General features: G+C 36.8%; 1 protein-coding gene and 1 pseudogene across 1 annotated transcript in view; one reads left to right on the top strand and one right to left on the bottom strand.

Moving 5' to 3' along the window:
* Window positions 1-969, bottom strand: part of LOC102894235 (olfactory receptor 10G6-like) — a 4,387-nt gene extending 3,418 nt beyond the window's left edge. The window contains 1 exon segment of the mRNA XM_015589059.1: window positions 827-969. Coding sequence (XP_015444545.1) covers window positions 827-969 — 143 coding nt within the window.
* Window positions 970-5,805: 4,836 nt separating this feature from the next.
* Window positions 5,806-5,924, top strand: LOC112479445 (annotated as a pseudogene).

Here is a 5,924-nt window from a genome sequence, read left to right as displayed (position 1 = left end):
GAAAGAAAGAAAGAAAGAAAGAAAGAAAGAAAGAAAGAAAGAAAGAAAGAAAGAAAGAAAGAAAGAAAGAAAGAAAGAAAGAAAGAAAGAAAGAAAGAAAGAAAGAAAGAAAGAGGAGGCTTTGGTGTAGATTCTTACTAAAAAAGAAATATTAACCTTTTGGGCAACCATATCAATTCACATTTAAATTTTTGTTTTTACACACAGAAAATCATCTTTCTAGCCCCAATTTTTTCTGTACTATATATTTTTTCTCTTGTCTCCCAACTGCCTTGATATCTAAATCACCATTCATTTGTATAATTTATTATTCTCTCTGCACACAAATAATCATTTCTTTTCCCTGGGAAGGTAGAAAAATACCCCTGGTTTACCCATTAAGAACTAAAACTGCTCCAGTTACATGCTTTATGCCATTTAGTCAGTACCACATTATATTATCAACATATCACATATTCATCTGTGTAATAAGAAAAGAAGCAGTTTTCACAAGAGTTTTGGGGGAAAGGACTTTAGTACTACTGATATACTAGCTTTATCTGGCCTTTTCAAACCCCGTGTGAACTGAACTAGGCTTAAGGTAGACCCTTTAACTCATCTGAGTCATAAAACCCTGAGAGGTAAATTTTCCTTTGGTGGGCAGACTACAAAGGTACTCTTCTTCCCCTCCAACTTATTTGTAAAGCATAATGCGATTAGGAGATCTTGACTGTCTTCTCTGTTTCCAATGTCTCTAACATACTTTCAATAAATATATATCTCAGGAGAATTTCCATTACTACACCTCTACCTCCCTTCTGGAGTTTTCTCTGCTGGTGGCCACTACCTGGATGTGAATCTGCCAATGAGGCCATGGTCTGCTGGTTGCCTTAACTTCTTTGTGGTCTTTGCTGTTTCCTGTGGAAGTCCCTTTTTGAATTTAACAAGTTCCCTGGTCTTCTCTTCTGACATACTCCTTGATTTTGTCATTGCGCTCTTTCTGTACACTTCTCTGGCTCATCCCTCCTTTTTTTTTTAGCCTTTTAGAAAGTGTTGACAGCAATGTCCCTAGACTTGGACCTTTAGGGTTTTGTTTTCTGGCAAGCAGCTTCTTCCTTCCTATTGTTCCCATGGGGAAGGGGCAGGAGGCTAATGTCATTTCTGCTTCACCTTTCAGGGGCAATTAACTTGCATGGAAATAAGTTGCAGTGGGTTTTGTTAACAGCAAAACAACTATTCCAAGAAGTTTACTTAGTTGCTTATTGGTGTCCCTGTAGCATAGGATCCTGCTAAGAGCATATACTTGATCAGGAGTTAGAAAGAATCATTCCTTTCATTTCCTTGAGTTTTATCTATAAATTGATGATAATGTTGCCTAATCTGTTTATACCATAAAGGTATAGGGATAAAATTTGAAAGAACTTTAAAGCCAATGATTTTACATGAATACTATATGTTAATTACTTTTAAAGTACATTTTTAAGTGATATTGAAAGAGTAAATTACTAGAACATTGCCTTAGGATAGGCAACACTAATTCAAGCTAGACTGTCTAGATTATTAAATATGCAAATAGGAGACTAAGCTAGATGGAGTATTGATGCAGGACAGGACAAATTTCCCCGAGTTGGAGGGGAGACCAAGCCCTGCACCCAGAGAAGAAGAGAGTCCTTTGGCAGAGAGTGTAGAAAGAATTCAACACACATGCCAAAGTTAGAGTCAAAAGGAAAGTTTATTAGAAAAGTGTAACACTCCACAGCCAAGAGTGTGGTCTCCTCTCAGAGGTAGGGAGTGAGATGGACTAAGAGACAAGGACAGTGAGAGAGAGAATAAAGAGTACCAAGAGAAAGACAGTGACAGAGACAGTGAGAGGGATCCTGAGTGTTAGGAGAATTCAGTTTATATATCATTCTTTAGTTCCTGTGAGTTATAGTTAAAAGACTTTGTTAACCGATTTCCTTTGATATGTACATACAGTGAGGAAGGGGAAGAGCAAGAGTATGTAGGCATGAAAGGGTAAGAATATGTAGAGTGAAAGGCCTGCTGGCAGTTCCCAGTCTTTAATCCATAGGTTCCCCCATGGTTTTAGCCATAGGGAATGAATGATTTTATTTTGTGGGGAGTAGCCATTTAAAGACTCTTGTTTTTCTTGTTTCCCCTTCATAAGTATGGGAAAATGGGTTGTTAACAATCCCAGTAGAAATCTTCCTTTTTTCTACAGATGTCCTCCTGGCCTGGCTGCAGGACGATCAGCATATTGCAATCTCTGAATGTAGCTTGATTGAACATTTTTAATTCTCTTGCCTCCTCCTACATTAGTATGACAAAGTTGGCAATTCTTAAAAGTCAAACACACTTAGATTAGAGATGGAATGCCCTTTAGGGAAATGAATTAGAGTACATCCCCATTTTACACTTGAAAAAACTAGGTTCTAAAGAGAATAAAGACTTTTCCAAAAGTGAAAGGTCATACTGCTTAGGTAGTGGATAAAATTTCATACGAGTTTATAGACATATGCTATGGAATCATCTAACTATGAGAATAGAGGAAACTATAGTTCTGAAATAGTGCCAGGCAAATTATAGATTAATAAATATTTAATAAAATACTTTTCGTCTTGTAATATGTTTTAATTATTTAAGTATTTACTTGAACTATTGTTGGTGTGCAATTTTTAAGTAATGTATTGTGAGTCACAACATTGCACTGGGTCTATTTTTTCGAATGAGCCACTCTTCACTTAATGAATCATATAAAGTCAGCATCAACTATTTCGGTTTGTATTTATTAGTACATTTCCCTATTATATGGACATAATTTCCTAGTTTTTCTATACTTCTTCATGATACTGAATTTAAGTCAGATTTAGAGTTTTGCTAAGAGATAATTCTACATGCAGAAAGAGAGATAGAAGGAACTTAAGACTCCACATATCTATTTTTTTCTGTCACAGTAGGCTTGCCAGTTCTGTGACATCCCTGGTGGGAAAATATATTTACATAGAATAATACGAGGCAAAGGAATACTTGATTACAAACTGAGGCTTTAGCTCTAAATTACGATGTGGATCTTTGGCCTTGGAAAGTTAGGGAAAACATTTTATCAATATTAGGGAGTCCAAGAGGTTTTTTCACTCTAGACCTCCTTTTGCTTTCCATTTGATTTTCTTTGTAGATGGGGCCATGAAAGTTCATTGGAAAGGGGATGGTAATTTCTAATGCAAGTAACAATCTACAGGGAGTGCCTGAGAATCTGAAATCTGCAGATTTTCAAATAAAGAAAATAGTAAAGTCTAGGGACTTTCTCTGACTGTGATAAAATAATGTCTTCTTTTGTTGTGGCAACAGGGCTGAAATAGCAAAAAAAATACATATTTTGAATGTGGATTATTAATTATAACATCAGTTAAACTTATTTTCCTAGTACTCTCATTTAAATTTAGGGAATTATTAAAAGAAAAAAAAAGATCTCTAAGAAATGGAATAGAGACTAGTGGCAGGATTTAGATGATGCTGTGTCTGAATCCCAAATTCTACACTGAATTTCCCTGTAATGCAGGAGCCCCAGGCCTGGAACTTGCACCTGGGTTTGGATATTCCAGAAAAACCAGCAGGAGGACCAGAGGGATGAGAAATACCATTTACTACTCAATGAGGCAGGATAGCTTCAGCAGTGGCTGGCCAGAGCTACCGGAGAAAAACTGCTGCTGACCAAGAGCAAGCAGAAATGTTTATGCCCACAAGCAGAGGGAGGGGTTATTTCATTGAGGGAAGAGCTGCCTTCTCAGATGGGTGGGAGCAACATGTACTGCTTGGTTAAGGAGCAGATAACCTCCATGGGAGCAGCAAAAAACATCCTTGGGATAGGCACTGCTGAAAGTTCTTTGTGTACTGCCTTTTTTTTTGGCTGCTATCAGTTTTCTGAGTATGTAGAGGGGCTATGTTCTAAGTTAACCCTATAGTATCTTCAGAAAAATTGATCTCTCTGCCCAGCCTGATGAGGCTGTTCTTGCCTTGCTTGGAGATCCAGAAGGCCTATCCTTTAAAGAGGAAAGTAGTTTTCCTCAGTTACACACCTTAAGCATCTTTCCTCTTTCTTCAGTCCACAGTCCACCATCCTCCCCACATTAGTTTTAGTCAGATGAAAATGAATTCCAAAAGAGTTCGACCAAAGAAAAAAGAATGTCATTAAAGATTTGGCTAAATATTCAGTACGTGCTTCTCAGAATTTTTTCACTCAATGTGCTAGCTGGTCAAATAGTAGCCTTACAGTGTTTACCTACTGATTAGTTGACTGATACTTGGACTCAGTAGTGGCTTACGCAAAATAAAGATTTAGGAAAGGAATCTAATAACTTGGGAAACTGGAGATATGGAAGTAGGTTTATTGTAAATGTGAGACTTGCCCACTCATGTGCAAATCATTTCCCCTGAAAGGGCCAGTTATTTATTCCCTTTACCAAGTCAATAGGAATTTAGAAAGGACACCATAAGGAGCCAAGGATATTGGTTGGAATTGATGTAGTTTAAATGAGTTTTTAATTCTTACAATGTTTTAAAGATTATAAATATTGGGCCTTAACTACCAGATGAGAGCTGGGAAAAATTATCAGAGTCAGAACAATGTGGTTTGCTAAATCAGCAAAGAATTTTGCCAAACCAAAAAGTCCTTCCTTCCTGATTAATATAACAACATTCTATCATATCTCATAAGTCGATGCTAAACTGAGCCACCATGGGTGCCCTTGCCCTTAATTAATTCCTTGTTGAGTCAGTTCACTGATTCAGAGCCACTTTAGAGAAAGAAAGGCCAGGTGTTCCCTATAGTAACTTCTGCCTGGCCCTCATGTTTCCTGTTCCTTTCACAAATCTGACTCCTGTATTCCTACCATGGAGAAACTAGTCAAGGAAAATATCCAGACCATTTTTAATTTATTGAACTCTGGCTTTTTCAGGAGATAAATGGAGCTCTGAATCAAGTCTACCTTAGCAGAATGTCAAATTACCCTGCAGTTATTTCCTCTGTTATGAGTGTGGAGTTGGAATTGATGTTCTCAGCAACTGAGAGAATTTCAACATTGGTTTCCTGACCCAGGAGTTAGTAGGGACTGTTTTGATAGAAGGGCTATGTGAAAATCATGGATCTCCACACTTCCAACAAAAGAGTCACAAAAATGTTTATGTCTTTGGGGAGGCTCATAGAGATTAATACTACTATAAAAAATTTTGAAAGATTTATGATGGAAATTTCTACCACATTCCCATTTAAATCTGCAGTATGATGGGTGCAGAATGACAGAGAATTGTAGGTTTGATAAAATAGTGACTAATATCATAGCTCCTGATCTAGATGTGGTTTTATTAGGATAATTCAGTACAGTCATTAGCACAGTGATCTCCAACTTATAAAGGCCTTTAATTTGTAAAAGTTTCCAAATGCAAACTGTTGTACATAAAAATTTTAATAGACAAAACACATACATGCATACACATATACAATAATATTAAAAAAAATATGTAACCATGATCCAATTTAAGAATAAAATGTTATAAAAACCACTGCAGCATTCTTTGTGCTTTTTTCCTATGGCATCTTCTTCTCTCCCTGTGAGAGAAAATAACTATCCTGAAATTGCTGTTAACCCTTCCCTTGATTTTCTTTTATAAGTTTACCAACTATGTCTTCATTCCTATTTTGAACAGTGTGAAAGAAGATAGAGAAGAAATAAAAATGTGTTTTATTCATATAATAGATACCATAGAGGTTTAAAAAGATGAATAAACTATAGCCATTAAAATCAATGCTTTTTAAAAACATAAACTTTAGCCTACAGCCATGCCACTCTGAACGAGCCCAATCCTGTCTGATCTTGGAATCTAAGCAGAGTCGGACCTGGTCAGTATTTGGATGGGAGACCACCTAGGACGACTGGGTGCTGTAGGCA

This window comes from Pteropus alecto, unplaced genomic scaffold (assembly GCF_000325575.1).
Source record: "Pteropus alecto unplaced genomic scaffold, ASM32557v1 scaffold244, whole genome shotgun sequence".
Taxonomy (NCBI): Eukaryota; Metazoa; Chordata; class Mammalia; order Chiroptera; family Pteropodidae; genus Pteropus; species Pteropus alecto.
The sequence above is the reverse complement of the archived record's forward strand: the minus strand, read 5'-3'. Positions and strand labels throughout refer to the sequence as shown.